This window comes from Medicago sativa, chromosome 6 (genome assembly GCF_051527215.1).
Source record: "Medicago sativa cultivar Bolivia chromosome 6, Bolivia_mono, whole genome shotgun sequence".
In the NCBI taxonomy this organism is placed as follows: Eukaryota; Viridiplantae; Streptophyta; class Magnoliopsida; order Fabales; family Fabaceae; genus Medicago; species Medicago sativa.
In genome coordinates, this window is record NC_140754.1 from 22,383,694 (window position 1) to 22,406,687 (window position 22,994).

The 22,994-nt window shown below is 31.7% G+C and overlaps 2 protein-coding genes and 1 pseudogene across 5 annotated transcripts; all 3 read right to left on the reverse strand.

The window, feature by feature from the left end:
• Positions 1-523: 523 nt before the first annotated feature.
• On the reverse strand, positions 524-3,935 carry LOC146913745 (xyloglucan endotransglucosylase/hydrolase protein A-like; annotated as a pseudogene). The gene is made up of 4 exons (XR_015013801.1): positions 3,713-3,935; positions 2,640-2,740; positions 2,182-2,375; positions 524-1,422 (listed from the first exon to the last, which is right to left on the reverse strand). The product of XR_015013801.1 is annotated as a xyloglucan endotransglucosylase/hydrolase protein A-like (transcript).
• Positions 3,936-12,149: 8,214 nt separating this feature from the next.
• On the reverse strand, positions 12,150-17,171 carry LOC146913746 (Cysteine proteinases superfamily protein). The gene is made up of 10 exons (XM_085716957.1): positions 17,002-17,171; positions 15,867-16,113; positions 15,239-15,312; positions 14,258-14,312; positions 14,097-14,171; positions 13,600-13,673; positions 13,432-13,480; positions 13,160-13,244; positions 12,694-12,750; positions 12,150-12,611 (listed from the first exon to the last, which is right to left on the reverse strand). Exons 2-10 carry the CDS (start codon positions 16,041-16,043, stop codon positions 12,565-12,567), a joined length of 693 nt encoding a protein of 230 aa, XP_085573083.1. The 5' UTR covers positions 16,044-16,113; positions 17,002-17,171; the 3' UTR covers positions 12,150-12,564.
• A 1,682-nt stretch (positions 17,172-18,853) lies between these two features.
• Positions 18,854-22,107, reverse strand: LOC146913747 (P-loop containing nucleoside triphosphate hydrolases superfamily protein). Of its 3 annotated transcripts, none has more exons than XM_085716959.1 (2): positions 21,976-22,107; positions 18,854-20,596 (listed from the first exon to the last, which is right to left on the reverse strand). In XM_085716959.1, exons 1-2 carry the CDS (start codon positions 22,037-22,039, stop codon positions 19,050-19,052), a joined length of 1,611 nt encoding a protein of 536 aa, XP_085573085.1. In that variant the 5' UTR covers positions 22,040-22,107; the 3' UTR covers positions 18,854-19,049. The 3 variants fall into 3 exon arrangements, with proteins under 3 accessions (XP_085573085.1, XP_085573084.1, XP_085573086.1); XM_085716958.1 differs by having other exon boundaries at positions 18,854-20,602; XM_085716960.1 differs by having other exon boundaries at positions 18,854-20,602; positions 20,967-22,107.
• Between the last annotated feature and the right edge of the window lie 887 nt (positions 22,108-22,994).

Consider the following 22,994-nt stretch of genomic DNA (forward strand, 5'->3'; position numbering starts at 1 on the left):
AATTCATTCATGGGCACAATATCATATCGTTTTGTTGTTGTTGAGAGTGAAATGATGAGGGAAGAAAAAGGGATTTATGGGTTTTTACATAAAGAATCCGGGTTTCTAGGGATTTAAGAGTTTGAGGGTCGGGGATGAAGACTTGATGAATAAGGACATTTTCATCTATTCATATTTGTATGAAACTAGTAAAGGAATTTTCGTCTATTCAACTCAGTTTTTAATGTGTCAGCATCATTCTTTCATAGTCATCACAGACACATCAACAAAAACGCATCACACCAATAGAAAAATGAGCTCATGGACCAAATTAAAAGTGACAAGTAATTGCAGGGTTTGTTAGAAAGGATTAGAAATTACATGAACCAAAACTCAAAATGACACCTATTTGCAGAGACAAATTACATATTTAAGCCAAATCCTAATAATTAAAACTAGAAAATCAAAAGCATACGCCTAAATACATATAGATTAAAAAAACATTGATATATTAAAAGGAAAAAAAAAAACTCAAAGAAATGAATTAAAGATAAAATATTTAAGTAGAGACTGAGAGACTCAACTCCTTCTTCCATTTCACAACTCTTTGATTAATTATATAGCTCAAACAATTACATACAACAATAATAACAATAAGTGATATAAATTATTAACAACCACATTGCATCAACACCCTAATGTGTGATCAAGAAAGTATACATTATATAACTTTATGGGTATTGTTTTAGAATTGTGGTAGCAACATAATCTCTAATACACTATTCACAACATATTCTCTTTTATTGGTTGAGATTCATAAATTTCTCACTAAATTTATGTGAGGCCTACATAGTGTAGTAGAATTTATATGAATTTCAATCAATATTAGAGTTTGTGTTGAAAAAAGTGTGTTTGAGAAAGTGTTGTTGACAATTCCCATTAATTAATCAATACATGAAAGTAAAATCTCAATTTTATCCCAAATATAACACACATATGAAGAATGAATATTCTCCATAGTAGTATAGTATATGAAAGTTTAATTAAATGTCTCTGTCTCTTGTACACTCTTGAGGAACTTGAGGGTAACGTTTACGATCGTTGCAATAGTTATAAATTGTGTATTTTTGACGCACCCATCTTAGCCTTTGCCATTGAGCAACATCAAGATCATGAAATTCAGGTTGATCCCACCATCTTTTTCCTTGTGTGTCACAAAATTTTGCATTCACAGAAGCTTCACAACCATCAATATGAAACCCTTTGTAAGAGGCTATGAAGGGTGCTTTGGACCAATCTGTTTTCTCCAATCCACCCCTTGTGGCCCAATCATCAGCATTCCATAAACTATTGTATATTTTCATTGGTTGGCTAAATGGGTATTTTACCCCTAACTGATTGATGTTCTTGAACACCCTTATTGGAATATCATCCACAAAGAAACTGCATTCCATATTTGAGTTTTTATAAGAGAGAATATAGACTACAACTCAATATTGAAATATAAACAACAACAAAAATCATGTTAAAAGGTTTAAAATATAAATAAACAACAACTAATTTTTGTTTATTTACTTGTATTATTTCTTATATATCATTATATTGTAATAACCTTTTTATTTTATAGAACAATTTCCCTTAAACGATAATTTAGAAAATAAAATTCATTGCTTTTTATGATATTAAGAAAATTAAATAAAATTATCTAAGAGTTAACGCAAATTAATTACTTCATTTATATTCAAAACAAAATTTATAAGAGTTAACGCATCAACATTTGGATTAAAAAAAACGTAGGCTTTTGAGAGGGATAAACATTAATACTTTGTTACTAATATTCTTTTTCATTTACTCTACTTATTAAAATTAGATTACTTGTTATAAGCAAATAAATACAGCTTCTTATATTAGAAAAAAAAAACATTTTTAAAATCAAGATTATATTTGTTATAAAGAATGTAATTTTGGTAACAATTAATTTGTAAGAAACAAAAACATTATTATCTTTCTTGGTAATTCTTTATCATAAAGATTATTATGATCATTAGAGTCAAAGTGGAGAAGGAAAATGATGAGGTATATGTCCTAAAATTGAACTGATCTAAAGTTTGAGGTAAAAATATGGATGATGAATAGTGTAGGTAAAATTATTATTGATTATGTGAATGATGAGATCATAATAAAGAATTAATAAGTACTTACACAATTTGGAACATGTTCCACAACACAGAATATCTGTGATAAGCTTTTGTTGGATCAAACCAAAGATAAATCCTTTGTTCTCTATCACCTTTGCCACCTGTGAAAACATTTGTTTGTAAAATGTATGGTTGACCTGTTCTGTTCCCTAAGAACTCAAAATCTATCTCATCATGTTCTGCATTTTGGGAAGATAACTGCATGGTACCAATGTAAAGTCAAAATAAGTTAGGTGAAACAATAAAATAAGAGTTTAATTTTTTTATACGATAGTCTGAAAAAAATATTGTTAACAAATTACAATCAATCATATGTGTGATTTTCAAAATTGCTATGATTAAAGTCAAATATGTTTAATAATTTGACGGTTATGATTGATCAATGATGTAATTATTTTTTACCAATGGTATATATAAATCAAATCATAGAATAAAATAATACAAAAGAAATATTTGTCTTACATAGAAAGCAGTGACTGTTCCAGCTGAATCACCAGGTACCATTCTTATGTACATACTGAAGTGACCAAATAAATAAGACCCTTTGGATTGGAAGCCAGTACCTGTTATGTACAAAAATTGCATTGATATTTAACAAAAATGAGTTTTATTAGGTATAACTAATAGACAATTAGGAAAAGGAAAACTATGAGTAAAAAACCTCTTAGTTTTTCTAAGAAAATATAAATAGTGTATACTTTTTTGTATTTTTGAAGAGTAGTTTACAGTGTATACATTCATATTCTTAGAACTGGGGACATAATTAATTAAGCTTTTATCTACCAAAATTCATAATAATAAAACTCTCTATTTTTGGGACCCTCTAATTTATTTTGAAATAAAAAGAAATAGAGAGGATAAAAAGATAAAGAGTATTGATAATTGAATACAAAAAATTAAAATAAAAAGTCAACTCCATATTTTACACCCTATAAAAGTACATTCCTTATAAATGTTGATGTAAGAAAAAAAAAAGTAGTAATAAGGATTAAATACAATTTTTGTCTACATATTTTGTCTCATTAGTTTTTATTTTCCTATTTTTATATTTGTGATAAAGTTGATAACATTAGTTAAAGTGAGTTGTTAGTTGATAAACCACTTAGATACTGCAAGTTTTAATAGATTGAAAATTAGTTGTTAAATAAGAATTGACCTAAACAATATCACATCGTCAAGTGACTTGCCACATAAGTTTATCACTTACTACACAGCTTATCAAACATTTTGAAAATTGTAGAACCAATATTATAGATTTAAAATAAAATAAGAAACTAAAGTCGTAACAAGTCAAAGTAGAGAAACAAAATAAAAATGTAAATAATAAACTGAACTTGATAACGCAAGTTTGAGACCTAAATAGGACATTAAAATGTTGCAAGTTCTTTTGACGTGTGCCAAAAAAATGTAAATAAGTAAGAAAAATCACATAGTGTTCGCTAGCAACTCAAATAAGATCACATCACCATAGAAACCTATAAAAAAAAATATTGTTCTAATAAAATTTCTTGATTTAAAAATGATAATTAGCATACCAGTGGATTTATCAAGATTAAGCAGAATTTCAGAACCACCATTTAAGTATATATTTGATATGATCATAAGCCCAAGTAGGCACATAATTACGACCAAATGGAACATCAACAGGAGTCCTTGGATTTGCAGCAAAAGAAGCATATACAAATGATGACAACAAAATCAAACAAATCCACAAAGAAGAATTCATGATCTTTGTTGTGTATGATTGTGTTTTTCTTTATGCTTTTGTGAATAAAATAAAGCAAAGTATATATAGGCATAAGATACTGTGTTGGACCACAAAGTCTTAAAAGAATGAGAGGCTGTAACCCTTCACTTGCAAGCTGGTTGTTGGTCATCAATCACATTCATGGTAGATTAAATGTGTGTCTGTATGATTTTAGTATAATTTTGTATCTTTAATTAGTTTCAAGCAAAAATTGTTTTGGCTCCAAACTCGTTATATTATACTACAAATGATTAAAAAAAAGATGAAGTTTGGATTAAAAAATTCAAACCAACGTGATTAGTTCAAGTGGATGAAGTTAGTATCTTACCAGATAGAAAATTAATATTCAAATGTTGATTGAGAGATTTATTCATATTTAGAGTTCGACAACACTCGCTTTAACACTTTTTTTTTTAACATTCAATCTATTATTGTGTAAAATTTATAGAGGGTCTAACCATTTTATGCGAGGCCATTTTTGAAATGAAACCTAATAAAATAATAGAATAGTGTTGAAAAAGAGTGAAAGAGTGAATATCATTAGAACTCGTCAAATAAATAAACCAATGGAGTTATCACATACTCAAGTATGTGATTAGATTATATTATGATATTCATTTACATAGGAGTACGTCACTTTTAATCTAAATTTTTTATAAAAAAAATAAAATAATATATTGTATTGTATATTATATCAATTCAATTAAAAATTAAATTCATTAAAAGCTCACTTGAGCACATACTATCGCGTTTAGATGAGATGAGACGAGTTTCTTTTAGCTTAACCAAGGTCTGGGTTCGAATCTAGTTTTTGGCATGCGGCAGTGTTAAAACTCTTAGGGAGAGCTTGCCGTTCATTTGGGTTCCACGATGCTCGAGAGATTAGTCCCCGCAGTTGCTCACGAAGGATACACAATTTACACCAAAAAAATACTATCATGTGATCAAATTTGAGTTGTGACGCCTTTTTTTTAATCAGGTAACCTAGTATCTGGAGCTCACACATATTAAATGTGGAGAAGTGGAGTGTCCGGGGTTCGAACGCCGACCCCTACATATATTATGCAATGTTTCTACCAACTGCGTTAAGCTCACGGGGACGAGTTGTCTTTATCTTGTAGTTAGTACAAATAAAATTATGAGAAATGTTGCAATCATTTCTCTAATACCAACTTTCTTATTAGGCGAAAATCAATGTCGATTCCACATTTTGAAAATAGGTTGTAGATAAAAGGGTTAAATATGTATTTGGTCCCTATAAAATTGGGAACTTCTAAGTTTAGTCCTTACTTAATTTTAATAGGTTTTTTAGTCCCTACAAAAAAAATTACTTCTAATTTTAGTCCCTATTACAACAAAGTTTGTTTAATTATCCTTAAACTCTTAAATTTTTGTACGATTTTTTTGAGACAAGTTTAGAATACTATGAAAGGATCATTAACTAAAATTTAGATTTTTTTAACATGAAACAAATTAAATATGAATATTTTTAAAACGACAAAAGTTAAAGATAAAATTAACAAAATCTGGTCGTAGAAACCAAATTTTGCGACAATTTTGTGCAGAGGAACTTTTAATAATGTTCTTAACACGTCTGCAAACAATTGTTCAAAAACTCAAGAGTTTAAGCATACATTAAACAAATTTGAATTTAAGAGGGACTAATACTGAGTGTAGAAAAAAAATTAGGGACTAAAAGAACTATTAAAATTAAGCAAGGACTAAACTTAAAAGGTCTCAATTTTATAGGGACCAAAAATATATTTAACCCTAGATAAAATGGTTGGACGCTCATGAGTTTCATCCAATAAGAGAATGAATGATAGAGACAGTGTTAGTGTTCCTAACGCTTCTCGGAACATTATATATTGCAGTACAACACTAGAATCTCTTCCAATTAAGAAATTAACATTCTGAGACACTTTTTTTAGACAAAATTATATGTTCTTCCTTAACTTAATTTCAGATAATGATTTGGTCTTTTATCTTTTATTTTTCACGTCATTTTTGTTCGTTTGCATATGAACTTTTGTTAGAACAGCAACTAGTAATAGAGATTAATTGTAAGCGAAAGTAAAAGACAATGAGCACATGATCTTTGTTAACACAGTTCCGACAAAGATACATACCTCTGCAACTATAGAGCAACTATAGTTCCATTTGTATTATTGTAATAAATTAAGATTTCAGTATTACAAGCAATATATAGTACTACTACAAATCAGTTTACAATATTACCCTTGAACTGTACCTCGCCCCTTGCCTTCTTCAGTGTATATGAGCCATACTTTAACAATTTTCAAGCTTCAAATCTAAGATTCTTATGAAAACATGGGTGAAGAACCACACATTTGAAGATTGAGAGTTCACAAGAAAATAAAATGATAGATTAGAAACTTAAAAATTCATATGCAAATGAACCGAAATGACCAAAATGACGTTAAATTAAGTTATCTGAAATTAAGGACCAAATAGATAAATGACTAAATCGTTATATGAAAGTAAGTTAAGGATCACTAAAGTAATTTCTCATTTCCTTTTGCAGGCGAAGACATTTGTTTAAAAGCTCATACTTTTAGGTTGAGTAACTCATCTGATCTGAGCTAATAAATTAAAGAAGTTAGAAGACATGAATTCAAACCTAATAAAGGATAAAAAAATACTAACCTAAGAACTAGTTACTAACATTAACCGTTTAAAAAGGCTTATATTGTTTTTTAAAATAAATAGAAGAAGTGAAAGATAAGCAATGGAAAGAGGTAAAGGGGGGTTGGAAGTGTACAGATGATTGGTATAGTGTAGACTGAAAAATTTAGAAGAATAGTTGTCATGGAAAGATAAATTTGTGAAAAGTAAATTTTCCATGACATAAAAGTTTGGAAATTTTAATCGAAATCCATTTGTTTGGGAAATCAACTACAATTTCCAAACAGTGATAAATATTGATGCAAGTTCTTAAAATTCAAGAGATATATTTCAAGAGGTGGAAAGATGTATCTATATATTGTTGAAGAACTCTAATGAAGTGAAACTTTTTGAAAATGTTAAATAATTGATATACGCTATATGTCAAAATCGTAAAATGAAACTATAAAGTCAATTTGTGACAATCATAAAATGAAACTATAAAGTCTTGTAAAGAGTTGAAACATCCCAATCCAAGAGTGTGTGACTTTGTAGTGGTGTGAATCTCTTTGAATTGTAAGTGAATTAGTGTATCAATTATTATTTGTAACTCTTGAGTAGGTTACCATGATTTGTAGAGTGTTACAAAATTTAAAGTGATTTACAATAGTTATAATATTTTCTTTCTTTTGTGTTAACCTCCTATTTTCAGGAAAAAGAGACCTGCTAATCGAGAGTACGGTTGAGAGATAAGTAAAAAGTAAAGTCTAATAAAAAATAGTTATATTTTTATTTGGTATATTGAATACATTTTTATATTCTAAAGATAATTAGAACCATTCCATGTGGCGACATAAGTTGGAAACAAATGTGATTCCTTTAGTTTGGAATAGCAAGTTTGAGGAAGGTACAAACATGCACACATGATTTGGTTAAGATAAGCCATGCTTATATTTATTATCCAATGGGGGTTGAACAATAATTTTGGGTATTATTGGTTGGTATAGAATTGTTGGACCAAATCTGATTGGTTTTGTTCATATATAATCTCTAGGTATAGGGATCCAAAATATAAATGAAAGTTCGTATACGTTGTGAACTTTTTTGTGATTGATCATAATAAATTTCTAATTAGGTTTGACAATGAGAGGAATTTTCTCCCCCCACCCTTGTACTAGAGGCATAATCTCTAGGTATTCATCATAATAATATAAGAAATGATATTTGTACAACTATTTTACGACAATTTTTGTGATAACTTTATCTCTCATACTTAGATTATGTTTTAACTTTCTCTCTCTATGGTTTTGGTTTCCGTATCAATACCTATTTTTATTCGTAAATATATGGTTGTCCCCAAAAGCTGTCATTTATGGTTGTTCAAATAACCCACCTCAATAAGAAAATATATACCTATTTCTTCTTCACTCACTCAAGACAAACCATCTCTATGAGATTTTTTTGTTTTGTTGAAGAAACTAAATTAACATCGGAGAGAATCGAACCTGAGACATTGAAGAGGGGCACATCTCTATGTGATTATCTTTATGTGTTCAACCACCATACCCATAAAATCGCCTCCTTCCGGTAAAAATTATTATTTTTTCTTAAAAAATTATCGATTGCTTACTATACTTAATTAGACAGTAGTATTAATACTACGAACCGACGTGTATCAAAGCTTTATGCTTCCATACGTACCTAACTATTCACATTCGCGTCGCAAACCCGTATCCATACTACGTAGAAACAAGTTATACAACTCCATTCTTTTATACCGAACCCTCCTTAATTCCTCGATGTAAATATTTGGTCCTAACTCAACCAGTACACCTTCTTATCATCCAAACTGTCAACCCCATAGAAAAATTCTCTGAATAGTCATGAGTGGCTTCAACAATTACTTAGGTGCCTTCTTAAAGGAAAAATGAAACATAGGCAGAATGGACAATAATGAAATTATCAATACAATTCTACCACCCATGGACAAATATTTGCCACACCAAGCAGATAATTTATTCTTGATAGATTTAATTATAGGTTGCCATTTGCCAATGATGGATCTTCTTGAATTATCAAACCTCATCCACATATAGGATATAAAGTTTGATGCAACCTCCACGATACTGTTTCACACAACAAAGCCAACATAACATCCTTCACAAAAGTAAACATTGTCGTGAAAATACAAATCAATTAAACATGTGTAAAAGTCGTAATCACATAATTTTTTATATAAAAATTATTATTTTAATTGCTAAAATAATGTTCTAAAAGGACATTTGTTAGCATTTTCTAATTTTTAAATCCACAATACCAAAAACCTCCTTTTTTCACTTCCTTAGATTGATTTTTAGCATTTTAAGCTTCTCCTTCAACGCGTAATTTTTCTAACATTTTATTTGACACGAAATCCAACATTTTAAGCTCTCCATTTCTCAGTTATCCCTTCATTCATGATAAAGCGATCTTGCCCATTGCTTTACCGTCCAACCTTGTACTTTGTGATTCTCCTATTCTTTTTCTCTCAGACCTTTTGGCCATCGCATTCAAATCGCCACAAATACGCAATTCACCATCTTCATTTGAAATTTAAAAGACAAGAGTTACCTCCATAATTTCCTATTTCTTGGGAGATCACAAGGTGAATAACAAGGTATTTTTATAATAAAAAAAAAAGTTAAAATTTATAAATAGATTTATTCTTTTTATTATGTAAAAAAGAGAAATAAATCAATATTATTCAGTCATTTTCTTTAGTTTCATTCTTGATTTTCTCTCATTTTTTCTTGTTATTGCCATACTATCTCTACAATTGAATGGCTCAAAATGAGTTGCCTATGGTTATTCGAATATAATGAATGACTAAAATGGCATATTGACAAGGAAAAAGAGAAGTTTAGATGTCTTATCCATGATTGTAGACTTAACACCTACACATACAAAGAACGTGCATTGTCTTCATATTGAGAATCAACAACACATGTGCTTTAATTTCATACCGGACAAAATAGACCACCAGCAAAACTATTTAGCAACTAGCTTGTGTATCAACAATTAACAGTGGAAACGTCATGTCACTTGTTTTTATCAATCTTAGTAATGAAGTATAAAGAAAGTGCATACTCATAGCACTTTCTATGGATTTCAAATTGAAAATTTATCTATTAAAAAAGTCAAACAATTAAACTTCCAATGCAAAATAGATTAATCATCACCCTCTCTCAAAATAGATTAAATCATGGTCACAAAATGAAATCAATAATAAGTTCGAGAGTGTATTGGAGTCTCTACAGCTGATTTGTATCACATACAGGATCACTTTGTTCAGTTTATTCACTTCTCAGGTGGGTTGCAAGTGTGCCGTTCTTTTATGCAACTTATTTGACTATCTTGCGCTTAAGTTATGTGGAATGAGAGAAATAACAAATTATTTAAGCATAATGAAAACTTCATACAACAGTTATTAGACAAAGTTAAGTAACATTCCTTTTGGTGAATGAATGCTACTCATGTTAATTTTAGTTTAAGCTTTCATATTTGGTGGTCGAACCCAATTGTTTGTTTGGGTATCAGCTAATCTAGTTTTGTAAGCTTTGATTGAGACTTATGATGTAAACTTTTGAGGTATTGCCTTGTGTTAAAGCTGATTCTCCTTTGGTGTTAATATATTCCATTTTTGTTTGTTAAAAAAAAAATATTTTTCGTAAAAAAAAGGCAATAATAGTATTTGAACCACTTCACTTACAAATATGTCCAATTGGTTTTTCTGAAATAAATTTTTAAAATATAGATCACTCATAACCAATTATTGGGATGACAAATAATATATATATATATATATATATATATATATATATATAGGACATTTCAAATGAGAACACTTTTAAAATGAGAGGGTGAGAGGAGTAAATAACAGCCCTTAGATCAAATTGTACGGTGCATAATAAAAGTTCCAAACACTTCAAATTAAAAATCTCCCCTCTCCTCCCCTCCAAAACTCTCGAACCAAACGGAATCACGACCAATTTCTCATTCTCAATCACGGCCAATATCTGGAACCCATTATCTGAATCTATTTTGCCTCCATATCCCCCATGTTATTTTAAGAGGAATCATGAACGCTGCTGCTCCTCATCTCTTTCTTATCACAATCTCATCTCTCATATTGATTTCTTAATATTTTGCATCTTTCTTTCAATTAGATGTCCAATAGAAGCGTTGTTGTTGTTGATTTAGTAATTTCCAGAAGGTGAAGGCATAAGATTTCTATCTCTCAGATTTAAAAAATTAAGTTTCTTCCTGATGCCTCTTCATCTCTTTCCTTTCCATAAGCAAAATCCCTTCGTTAGATTCATCTTTTAATTTCTCCGTGAATCAACTTAGAAAACTTCATCTAAATGGATCATTAGTTTGATAGTATTGATTGTTATCAATTAATTTTAGTAGGAAAGAAATATTGAGATGTTGAAAGAGATCCTGCTAGTTGTGCTCCTGCTATTGCATGATTCAAGTAGCCTTGTCCAAGAAATCCAGTGAAGATGCAGAAGTTTGTTTCTTTTCTTTTCTTTTTTTAATGAAGAACGGAAAGGTCAGAGAAGGGAGAGGGGATGAATGTTACACTGCAGTTGTTAAAATTAATTACCATGCACAAGATTAATCTAAGGGCTATTATTTACTCCTCTCACCCTCTCACTTGATATGCACTATATATATATATATATATATATATATATATATATATATATATATATATATATATATATATATATATATATATTTTGAGGAAGACAAATAATATATTTTGTATAGGTGGTCAATTGTGGAAAATATATTATTTTTAATCTATTCCCTTCTCCCACATCTGATTTTTCAGTTCAATAACAATTATTTGTTTACAATCTTATTTAGTTCTACATTATCAATTTCGCGCAAAGTAAATGTTCAAATTAGTATTGAAATTTCCTTAATGGCGTTGTGTTGGACTTCCAGTAACAAGGATTTCAGTACTCAATGACCCTCTAACAGGGGTAAAGGAAGAAGAGATCACATCGACGTGATGCCACTGTTTCGATGCAGTCGTTGTGGGTTGTAAATCTAGATTGATGGTCCGCTATAACCATCGCTAGGGAGTCAAATCCCACATCTAATCGATGGATGAAGCAATTCTCCCCACCACCACATTACGAAAAAAAACTACATGTGTTTTCAAAAGTATACTTTTAGAAAACATTTTCTCTAAAAATGTACTTTCAAACGACACAAAATTAATAGTTTTTTGTGATGTGTACATCCGAAGTGGTGTGAGAAGTGTTTCCCACATATTGACATTGCACGAGCTTCGGAGATGTTTTCCGAACTCCATCCAATCAGACGTCATCAGGATTTGGATCCTCTCCTACAAATTTTCGCTGCATCCCTCAACATTTTATTTATCTCTATCTTAAATATTCTCTCCTACAAATCATCTCATTTTCTTTCATATTTTCCTCCCACTCAATTTTTGTTCTTGGAGTGGGATGCAAGCAGGAGAGGATGCAACTCCGGTGTCGGATTCAGATATCATTCTCAAGCTAACCTTTGATACTCCAGGAACAATATTGTAAATAATACACATACTAATACACATTTCAAAGGGGGAAAAATCAATACACGATTCGCTTCACAAAGTAAGTTTTTTGAAGGAAAAAAATTATATACAAATCACAATGAGCTGCTCTATTCAATATAAGATAGGCATGATTATAAACAAAATTAACAAAAAATTACCATGAGTATAATGTAAATAATAGTAAAGGGAAAAAATTATCGAACAAGTGATTTCTCCCGCGCCGGTTTGCTCCTAATATATCTACAACCTACTTCATCTTTGATACTTTGGAAAATATAGTTTCAAGTTTCAATTCTGGCAGTTTATCTTTCACTGAATAATGTATGCTTTGTATTCATATCTGAATACTAACATTTTAGATATTATATGCACCATTCGATGAGCCATACACGACACTACATCTTCTAGAACAACCAATGTTTCCTCCTTGGTTTGTGCTGGATTGGTGCAGCTAAAATAAACACAAGATAATATATCAGTTACTAATAATATGCTTATGCTTAATAGAGGATCGGTTTTAGTGGTGAACAAACCTCGAATTTCATAAAGTGAGTTGTAATGAACCTCGGACCAGAAGCTCAACCACACTTCTGCATCATTAAGAAAATAAAAGGAAACAAAGGAGTAAGAGAAATATTATTGTAGTACTATAAATGAGTAAATATTCATTTTAGTTCTTAAATGTGTGTGGCGTTGTCACATTAATCTTTCGATGTATCAAAACTACAAAAACATACTTAAATACGTCTTTCGTTAGTCGGTTTGTTCTTCAAATGTGTTTTTTTTTTTTTAACAACAGCGCCACATACAATTAGAGACCGAAATGACTTTTACTCACAAATAGGGATGCTTTTGAAATTGCGATATATTCAAAAACTAACAGCAACAGTTCATTCGATGAGGGGCCGAAATGACTTTTGGGGCAAATAGTCTTTTTCATAATCAGACGATTAAGACAGAATGAAGTTATAACAAGATATAACAGCGGTGAGGTCTTACCGCGCTGCGGTGCTTGGTACAGTGGCATAATTTCGATGAAACAAGTATCTCTGAATGATGTCAGAAGGCATATCTTAGCTGCAAACTACATTAAAAAATAAGAAACAGGAAATGTTATGTGATATTTTGACAGCAATACACAACAAATAACATCATATTATAATAAACATAAAAAACCTTAATTTTGTCAAGAGAATTCGAAAAGGAAAATGTAAATAGTTAATAATTGGTAGCAACCAACAAAAAACCTGATTCAAAACAACATTACGAACCTTATCAGAAGCTGCCTGTAAGGTAACATGGTCACCCCATTCTCCAGATCTGCACAAGGTCGAAGAGAAGGTGAATACTTGATGCAAATGCTTCTAAAGGTATCGAAAAATGCGATGGCTCATTTAATATATAATAGCTTAAGTGACGGTCAATTTGAAAGTACATACTTAGCCATTCTCTTGTAATATCGTTTGTACTTCATTGGTACATAGGATTCATATAAGGAACGGTGATCTTTAAGCTGGCAAAGAGAAACATTGTTCAAATAAGCATATCTCAAATTATCCATTTTCAATATTCAACGGGGTAAATAAATTTAAAATTGATCCACTCTTCTTGTACAAAGAGTTCTACCACATCCCACACATGATTTAAACACCGTATTTTTCTTCCCTAAATATTACAGTATATAACTACATTTTGTGCATCTTTCAATTTTCTTCTCTAGCAGGACGTCTTTGCTCTAAGGTTACTATTTACTACAGGCATCCTTGATCAACGATAAAGAACAAATTTCAGGTACTATTGAAGAACAAAAAATTCGTTTTTATCTCCAATCTTTTCTTTGGAATATCCACTCATAGACTCTAAACACAATCATATATAAATTAATACATTTCACGGGCACTATCCATTGCACACAACCAAGATAAGCACAACTTACCTGTTTTACAATATCTTTACGAACATGCTTGTGGTGTTCAGGTGACCGGTACAGCTGATCTGAAAGTGCACGGAACTGCAACGGATGTAGAATTATCAGAAAATTTAAAACTATATTAGGATAATTATCATGCCTTGTACACAATTGCAATAAAATCGCACCTGACAATTTCCATCTCCAGATACTCTAACTTCACAAAGACCATAAACATCCAACCTAAAAGAGTGAAGATAAAATGGTTTAATATTCCGATAAAGAGTAAATCCACAGCAAGAGTAGTTATATGACATTTTACTAGTTGAGCTTATCCTCGTTATTTTAAAAATCTAGGTTCATCTAAAAGCCTTAACTTTGAGTTACTTGCTTAGGTGTTTCAAAACATGTATCCACTACATCATTAAATAATCCAAGTACTTATTGTAACCAGAAGAATTTCAGTAACTTATCCGGATACAGAAAGGTCGCTGTTTGATTTGCCCATATAATACTTCGTTAACCATTTCTCTTACGACTTGTGAGGCATCACGAATTCCTATCTTTGCTTATTCCTTGAGCTTTGAAGAATGCCAGTATGCTGTTCTCGTCGAAAGTTTTTATGGCAGTTTTGTTATATCTTATTTTGCTAACCTCAACTGCACCGTCTCCCAAAAGTACAACTATATCTACAATAATGGCCCAAACTCTTTCCTACACTAGAAGGAATTATGTGCCTATCCTCAAGTCATTTTCATACGAAGAACCAAGTTATATGCACTGTTATCAATTGCGGATTGGGGAAAATAGCGGTTTGTTCAAACTCCGCTATAGAACAGTGCTATAGCTCCGCTATAGCCTCTATTCAGAATAATTTGTACTAAATAGAATATCGCAGAACAATAGCGTTTTGTTAAAATTTCGCTATGTGATAGCGTTATAGCCCCAAAATTAACAACACTGGTAATATGTGCTATTTGAAATGGAAAACTGAAGTTAATTTTACTTTACACGTTGTGTTCAATTTTACTTAATAAAAGTGCATCATTTCTTCCCGTGGTCATTACTATTAGTAGCTGTATTTCTACCAAAAGGGCATAGACGATAACTTCAAGGTTTAGAATGTTCCTCACAAGAAATAGTAGATTCTACATAACAGAATGGCATACCTCTGTAGCAGACGCTGATGATCCATACTGGCGTCATTTATAGTGGGGATGAAGGTATTTATGCGGGGCACATGCTGTGATTTCAAGAAAATCAAATCAGAAGAAAATAAGAAAAACCACAAATATTGAAAATTCCATATACTCCTCCCACCCCTTTTCAGAAAAGGGATGTGCGAGTATTCACCCAAAAAGGGGCAGGGTGAGATTCTCAACCCTATTGCTAGAGTTGGCTAGCACTGGCCCTCTTAAGATCGGTTAATGGTGGGGCGGGATAAACTGTATGGTCATCCCTACTATCGGGTTAAAGCACATAAACAACTAGTCATTCATACGATTCCTATGTAAGATCACTCGGGCTAAAAGTGCGGATACATCCAACTAATCTTGTTGCAAAATTTAATTTTTATTTAGAATAGCGAGGCAAGGATTATATTCTAGACCACGAGCTTACATGAAAGCGCATAAATAATTTTATGTCTAACATGAAAAATACATCATTAGCTATATCCGCGAGTGATTTAAAAAGAAGAAACAAAAACTGATAGTTGTACTATGAAACTATAAAAAAAGATCAAATTTTATTGTTAAACTGTGGGTGGAGCATAACAGAAAAAGCAGGGATTCCTACCGGAACAGGTGCCAAGTTCGAAAGGCGCCGACCAACTGCTCCATCTAAATTGGCATACTCTTCCGATAGCACAAGAGCAATCATCTGATCATCGTCAACATCCTGCTGACTACTAAGCGAAGTTGAAGTTGAACTCGAACTTTCACCCCAATTTTGAGTCTGTCTTCCATTCATCATATCCAAAACCGAAAACTTTTTGAAACTTCGACCTAAACAAAAACCTCAACACAATCCACAGCCAATAACCCTACAACAATTGCATAAACATAGTATGAACAAAAAAGATCGAATCGGTTCACACTCTCAAATTTTCCTAACAAGTGATAAGTTTTTCCACATTATTAATCGTAAAATTCTAATAACCATGAGGTGTGTCAGCTCAGTAGTATGCGTTTGACTTTGTCACCTCAACGGACATTGTTCAAATCCAATATGAGACGGTTGTAAAATGGTAGTCATTGCTACCGTTATTAATAATAATAAACTACGAAGCACGTACATTGGACACAACACACAACACGAACAAGACACATCTCATAGACACCGTTAATAATTTCAGAAAATGGCATAATTCAATGTAATCACATTTGTCGGTGTCTGACATGCTCACACACGTTGGACACCAGACACACGATGCGCCGGAGCTACAGAGATAATAATTTCCCAATCCAAAATATTTTTCTTGTAAAAAATAAATAAGTAATTTAAATTAAAAAAATCCTAAAATTCTAATAGTACAATCAACTAAGAAACTCACAAACACAATGTACACAAAAACCCTTCAAATTCAAGATTATAAAGAAAATCAAGATCAAAATTTGAAATAATCACAAAATCAATGTTAATAATAAAAATTGAAATTCACAAAATTGTTCTTGATATATACCAAATCAATGATAGAAAATGATCATAAATTGATGAAATTTAATTAATAAGAAGAAATTTTTCAATCCAAAATCAGATCGTAAATTCTAATCACAAAACCCAGAATACATAAATAAATAAATAAATAAAAAATAAAAAAAATGATGGGTCATATTAAAAATCAAATTTTGAAAAACAAAATAAGAAATTTAATTTAATTTATATATCTGTAATTAAAAAAAATATGAAGAAAGGGAAGGAAAAAAAAAACCTGTGAGCGATTGTGTTGGGATTTAGAATGAATGGGTGTGATGAAGAAGGAGGAATGAATGAATGAATGAATGAATGAGTAAAATGTGAAAATTAAATTGAATTAAATTTGATTATATAAAAGTAAAGTTTTCAATTTGGTGTTTTTGGTTAAGGTTGATGGAAGAAGACACGGTATTAGTAGTTGGTAGTTATTTATTGCTTCCATACACGCATAACAAAAAATATAATATTATAAATGAAAAAATCTATATACTTTACTATCATGTCCATAAATCTTAAAAAAAAAATAAAAAATAATATCATGTCCCTAAATGTCAAAAGAGAATCATATTAAAATAAACTCAATAACACTTGTATAAGATGTTAAAGATTTATTTAGACTCAATTGAAGTTTCTAGATTTGAATTCAGCATTAACATGAGATATATGTTTCAACAAAAAATATAAAACAAAAATACTTAGATGAAATGATAAATGATCTGTTTCAGTTGAACAGGATGTTCTGGATTCGAATGACATCATTAAATTTTTTGGTGCAAAGTATTAAAAAATGTCTTAGATGTCACATTTTGTACTTTTGGTTATTGAGGGTATTTTTCTACTTTTTGACAAAAAAAAAGGGTATTTTATTTTCTACTAGCAAGTCAAAAACTGATCTCTTTTTTCATTTTGTTGATAAAGTGTCAAAAACTAATCTCTTGAAAGACAAGCAAATGTTTTTAATAAGAAAAGGATAGTTTGAGGCACAATATTAATAAGAAATTTTAACAATAATTTAGATGATCAAAAAAATGAAATATTTAATTTGTTACATTTAATGGATGATTAAGATACTATATATTAAGATGTTGAACTTATTAACCGTCCACTAAAATTAATTAATCGTGATTTTAAACTTCGATAAAAATAACAATGAATCTATATTCATTGGCCTCTGTTTTTTTCTGTAAAAAAAAAATTTGGCAATTATAATTTAATTTGTAGACAACGAATATGAGAATAAACAGAACAAAATCAAATATAAAAAATATTGATTATTTTATTTTAGCCACTGTTTTGTTTTGGTATGCAGTATACGACTTTTTCATTTTACTTGCACTATATTTTATTCTGTTTGAATAGCAACTAATGTATAAATTATTGGGAATTATGAAGTTGGGCACATGTAGTTTAATATCTTAATATTCCAACATTGTGTGGTTGATACTTCTTAACAATTTGGTCTACGATTCGGTTCTGCTCAAAATAAGTCTTTGTTGAGAGAGATTAACCCTGTAAGTGGATCTCAGTTATTTTAAAAGGATTAGTCTCGATAGTTACACGCAGAAATGAAATATATTCGATGATGGAAATGGAAAAATTTAGAGTTCGAATCTCAACTTTTACATATTAACGTCCTTGCAACTTACAAGAAAACAACTTAATAACGACTATACTCACACACTTTAAATGTGAAAAATTTAGAGTTTTCAACACTTACATATTAACGTTCGTGCAACTAACAAGTGAGTTGTGCTTACCGAGAAAAACAACTTCAATTCTCTAAAAGTCTAAAATTACATTTTGGATGAAATAATTTATGCAATTTGGAACTTGGTAAAGGGATGACAGTCGCAATATTCTTTCTCAAACTCTGTGGCATCAGTACTTCTGATCAAAGATGTGTCCGGTCTCTGATCTCTGACTCTAACACAAGTTAGTGTCTGACATCTACGCACAAACAAATATGTGATTTTCTCATATTATTATCAATGTTGACATATTAATGTCCGTGACATGTCTGTTATCTGTGACTGGGTATATGCTTTATGTAATTCAACAACAACAATATTCTGATACAACAGAGGCAATAGAATCTAACACTTTTCTTCAATCTCATACTTTATGTAATTGATTACAGTTACAGGGTTAAACAGATATTGTGCTACACTTAAATATGAAGAAATCTTCATCTTTCAAAGGTGTCATCATATACATGCATTTTCTAAGTTAGCAAAAAAAAAAAATTAAGTCTAGAGTAAGCAAGTAACAGAAATTCAAAATTCATCATCTATATTTTCTTTTCTTTGAACCCTTTCCTCCAGAGAAAACCCTTGTGGTATACTGTGAATTGATAAGCTCCCGAGGTACAGCGGCGGCACCCGACTTTAATACATCGACTAACTCTGCAAAAACATTCTTATTCTCATCGTTTACAAAAACTAAGGCTTGACCTTCCTCTCCCATTCTAGATGCCCTTCCTATTTGATGTACATATTCCTTAATCGAATTAGGCATGTCGAATACAATAACTTGTCTTACGCCTAATAGATCAACCCCTCTACCCAAAACTCCAGTAGCCACAACCACCGGGAACTCGCCGACCATAAATGACTGCATTATTTCTCTCCTTTCGGTCATAGATTTCTCGCCGTGAATTGAAACAGCTTTAACTCCTGTTGAAACTGTAATTGCGTTTGCCAAGAGATCTGCCCCGAGTCTCGAGCCGACGTATATTACAACAGGTGGCTTAAAATGTTTCTGGCTTTTTAAAATATCAAACAGTTTCTGCTTCTTTTGTTTCGACTCGACCCAAATTGCTAGCTGTTTCACGGCCTTGTTTGGTCTGTTAGGTTCACCAACGGTTATAACCACTGTATCTTTTGCCATAGAGTTTGCCATCTTCTCTAAAGAATCGGACGTTGTTGCGGAATACATTAAGACCTGAGGTTGTGACAAAGCCGTGAATATCTGCAATACCTGATCTCGAAAACCCCTTTGAAGCATGCAGTCCACTTCATCGACAACAAAAGTCGTCACGTCATCTAAATCAATCTCATTTTTTGTTAAAAGATCAACAAGCCGTCCTGGTGTTCCCACAATCAATTCAACTCCTTGTTGAATGCGGTAAAGTTGTCTAGCCATGGCATCACCACCAACCACAAGTGCAGTTTTAAACAGCAAACCTTTTCCGAGCAATTTCGCGTGCTCTTCAACCTGTATACTGAGCTCTCTCGTAGGTGTTAACACCATAGCTAGAGGCTTTTTGTTATCCGAAACATACATCAAACGATGACTTGCACAACGAGATATTATTGGAATAAGAAACGAAGCAGACTTTCCTGAACCTGTATCGGCCAAAACAAGCATGTCCTTCCCCATCAAAGCAGCGGGGATTGCTTGCATTTGAACAGGCGTAGGCATCTCATAACCAGCTGCTTCTATGTTCTGCAGGAGTTTGTCAGGGAGGTTACATGAAGCGAACGACATAACCGGTGCCGAAACAACACCCTTCACATGAATGTCGAGTTTCTTTCTAAGCAATTCAGCCTGAACCTGATCACCTCCTAAAGACGGCGTTCCTGATTTGTTGTCAGTATCTCTAACATAAATGCACTCGTCGGCTGCAGGTAGCTTTTTAGGTGGTGGAAGACATCCAGCACTGGATGAGGATTTGGAAATTCGAGATAGTACCGATTGTTTACATTCCAAACTACAAACATCATCATCAGTTTCATCACATATATATTCACCGTATCGGCCACATACAATACACTGGGGCTCCCCAGGAAGAGCATCTCTCTGGTCCTTAGAACTCACCTTGACATCGTTCCCTGCATCTAAAATAAACAAGATTAATTGGCTTCGTATTTTGAGAGACTTAACATATCGCAACTTGTCCACAATTTTCCGCAATAACGACAATGCAACACATCGCAACCAATCATGGCACCAAAATTCACTAGAGAAACAATGAACTTCTAACTTAAATTAACAGAAAGATTGATCACTCTACTGGCAGTCTGGCACTGAATGTGCAATACAACACCAACAGTAACAACCATGTTTGGATAAACAACTTAATTAAGTGCTTATCATATAAATGTTTATGTATAAGCTATTACTATAACAAAAGATAAAATAAAGTCAAATTGTTTTCATATAAGATATCATGGAGAGCTTATGAACATAAGCTACAAATACCTTATCAACATGGCGTAAGCTATTTCCATAAGCTCTCCCCAATAGCCTCACAAGTGCTTACGCTAATAGATGAGCTCAAATATGACAATCCAAATGGGTTGTTTTCAAAAATCTCAAAAGAAAATAGAGAAGAAAGTACTGAATCTATATTCTATTCTATCAAGTTTATTAGCTAAAATGAAAATAAAAACAGAAAACTCAAATTAAACTAGCCCTAAAATTCCAAAAAGGGTTTTCTCATTACTAGCATAAGTTTTGTGAAAGTATTGGAAGAACTTACGAAAACAGCTGATGACATTCTTTATAAGCTGTGTTCAGCCAATTTTCATGAGTTTGCTAAGATGACTTATGAAAATAGCTTATAACTTATACGAAAACAATTGTGTATGTTTGCTTCTGTAGTGACAAGAATTGATTTTGAGTCAACCGATTCCATCTAAAAGTGAATTGAACAATAAATTTTAGAGTAAAAAATCAATTTTAGAATCAAAAGCTACAAATCCTAACTTCAACTAGAATCAATTCTTGCGGCAAAATCAATTCTACTTGAAAGCAACCAAACATGTCAAAATCAATTATACACCTCTATAATCAATTTTACATCCTCCAAAAGTGGAATCAAACATACACTTAATCATCTGCTATAGAAATGACTTAATCATAAGCTCTTATTTATTATATAAGCTGCAAATAAGTTGTTTATTCAAACATGGTCTCCCTTATAATTCCAAAAGTAGACAATTTGGGAGAAATTACAAAACAACTTATGGCATTCTTCATAAGTTGTTTTCAACCAACTATCATAAGTTCTCTAAAATAACTTATAAATATAGCTTATAACTTATACAAAAAGCAATTTTACCATTTGTTAACACTGAATTATACAGAATCAAACCAAAATTTGAAAACAGCAATTGAAATATATTCAATCAACAATACCCAGAAAAAAAAATGAAATTGAATATTGAAGAATAGATTTCAATACAGGAAGACGAATTAGGAACATTACCATTAGGTGAATCGGTTGAAAGCGATTGAAACTTTGATGGGTCATCGTTGGAATCATCAACCATGTTTAGGGTTTTGGAAAATGGAGAGTGACGTAAGCATGCATGTGATTTTTCGATTTTGAATCAAATACGATTCGAAGAGGAACATGTACAATTTTTAATGAAACATTTTTTTTTTTTTTTGTTTTTCTTTCCAAAGTTTGCATATGAAGGTTCTCGAAGTGATTTTATTAGAACCAATTAAAAAACACATGCATGCTCAGTTGGTAGGACAATGCATTATTATATGCAGTTGGTAGGACACTCCACTTATTCACCTTATAAGGTGAATTCTAGCCACTAGGCTAGTGAATTCTAGCCACTAGGCTACCTGACCAAAAAAAAAAAAAAAAACTAGATCGTCTACCCGTGCTGCCGCACGGGCCATAAAAAGCTAAAAACATTACTTGCTATTCATTGTGAATTGTCGAACGAAATTAGCGAAACGTCTATGACACACGCGATACATTATAATGTACTGTGAATAATTAAATTAATGTGGTTATTATTACATATGTTCTTATGGATGTAAAAATAACATAGAACTGCAACCACCAATGGACATCATACCATACTCCATTACCATCACCTTCTATTAGTTCAAAGACATTGTAACAGCAAGATGAGTCTTATATCTGACATTACGTTAGAAGCCTTTTTTCTCTGCTTCTCCCAAAACCTGCAAAAGTAAAATTCAGTGGCACAACACAACACAAAAACCAGGAAGAACAAAATAAAGAACTCTGACCACTCTCCGCCACTGTCTTCGATTCCTCCGCTTCAACGTTCAAGAAATCTGACCAACCATTTCAATTAACTCAATTTAATCTAACCAACCAATTGGTTTGGCCATGGTGATGGCAGCAGGGTCGTTGAGAGAGGGAGAGATAACCGACCGTGGCAATTTTCTTTATTGGCATGGAGAGAAAGTGAGAGAGAGAGAGAGAGAGAGATAGGTGTAATGAAGTGAAGCTAGGCA